This window comes from Heterocephalus glaber, unplaced genomic scaffold, assembly GCF_053883595.1.
Source record: "Heterocephalus glaber isolate CG9 unplaced genomic scaffold, H.glaber_assembly_v1.0 deba00001428, whole genome shotgun sequence".
NCBI classification, from domain to species: Eukaryota; Metazoa; Chordata; class Mammalia; order Rodentia; family Bathyergidae; genus Heterocephalus; species Heterocephalus glaber.
Window position 1 is genome coordinate 23,255,628 of NW_028258293.1, and position 1,670 is coordinate 23,257,297.

At 42.6% G+C, this 1,670-nt stretch overlaps 1 protein-coding gene across 1 annotated transcript; it reads right to left on the minus strand.

The window, feature by feature from the left end:
- LOC101709587 (olfactory receptor 2AG1-like) lies at window positions 1-989 on the minus strand. The gene has a single exon (XM_004863417.2). It carries the CDS (start codon window positions 987-989, stop codon window positions 39-41), a length of 951 nt encoding a protein of 316 aa, XP_004863474.2. The 3' UTR covers window positions 1-38.
- Window positions 990-1,670: the final 681 nt, after the last annotated feature.

Below are 1,670 nucleotides of genomic sequence, written 5' to 3' on the forward strand. Positions count from 1 at the left end.
CTTTAGACTTTGAGGAGGAATTAATTTTGAGGATCTGCCTAGAAGGTAGGGTGTGCTGGCATCATATATTTTCCAAGGAGCCTCCTCAAAGCCCCCATGACCTCCTTATTCCTCAGACTGTAAATCAGGGGGTTCAGGGCTGGGGTGACAATTGTGTAGAAAGCAGAAATTACATTGTCCTGTTTGGGATTGTGGAAGGAACTCGGTAGGACATACACGAATGTAGCAGCCCCATAATACAAGCCAACTACAGTCAGGTGAGAGGAGCAGGTGACAAGTGCTTTCTTCCTCCCCTCCTTTGAGGGCATGTGGAGCACAGTGAATAGAATTAGTGTGTAGGAGGCAACAATGGCAACAAGAGGGGGAATCAGGAAGGTCACACCCATCACATAAACCATGTGTTCATATCTGGAGGTATCTGCACAGGCCAGCTTCAGCAAGGGTAAAATCTCACAGAACAGGTGTTTGATCTTCCGGGCTTTGCAGAAGGGATAGTGCATGGTATATACAGTATACCCCAGAGCACTGAGGAAGGCCAGGATCCAGGATGAGGCCACCATGAACCAGCAGACTCTAGGCCTCATGAAGATGGTGTAGTTCAGAGGATGACAGATGGCCACATACCTGTCATAGGCCATGAAGGCCAGTAGCAGGTCCTCTGCACCACCCAGTGTAAGTTCTAGGAACATCTGAAGGGCACAGCCTCCAAAGGAGATGGTGTTTTCTTTGTGCAGAAAATCCATGAGGGCCTTGGGAGTGACAACTGATGTGAGTAGAAGGTCCATGAGAGAGAGCTGGCCAAGCAGGAGGTACATGGGCACATGGAGCCGGACATCCACTGTGATGACCAGGAGCAGCAGGCCATTGCTTGTTAGGGCCAATATGTACAGGACTGTCATTGTGGCACAGAGCAGTTCAGGAGACCCACTGTCCTTCAGGATCCCCACCAAAATGAAGCCACTTCCTAAGGTAGAGTTCCAGAGCTCCATTCTGTGTGGTTTCTTTAGTTGCCTAGAACCAGACAGATTTTCAGTAAGTTGCTAAGATGGACCATAATTTTGTACCATCAGAAACCTCTTAGAGTACCCAACATTGAATCCATGACATGATACATTTTCCATTAGTAATTGACTTTGTCTCTTGAATTCTGAATTTCTGATTCTTAATTTATCTAAATAGAAAATTCATTTAAATGAACTGAGACAAGAATAATAGCTAAACTTTAAGAGATCACTAAAGAAAATATTATTCAGGACACTAAATCTGAACAAGTATTTTTCCAAAAAGATTAAACCATCTCTATACTAAGATTAAAGAAACATTGTTACATAATTGTCTTTATTTATTTGTAAATATAGTAAAATGCTTGAATGATATTTTAAATATTCAGTTAGCTTTTGTGTAGACCTGTTTTGAATAGGAAATTCCAAACTGGCACAGGAATATGACTTACACAAAGCAATTCCACTTCTTTTTTCCAGTTATCCTAAGTCTACCTTATTTGTAGCCTTCAAGGGTGTAGACACAAGCCTGATTTGAAGTGCTCAAGTTTGTCCACCTTACATCTCTTGGCCATTACATCTGATGGAGAATCAACGTTCTACATGAACAAGAGAGAGAAGGATTCTGGAGTGTCTGAAATTACAGGATGTTGTGTTTTAGGTTTTGCT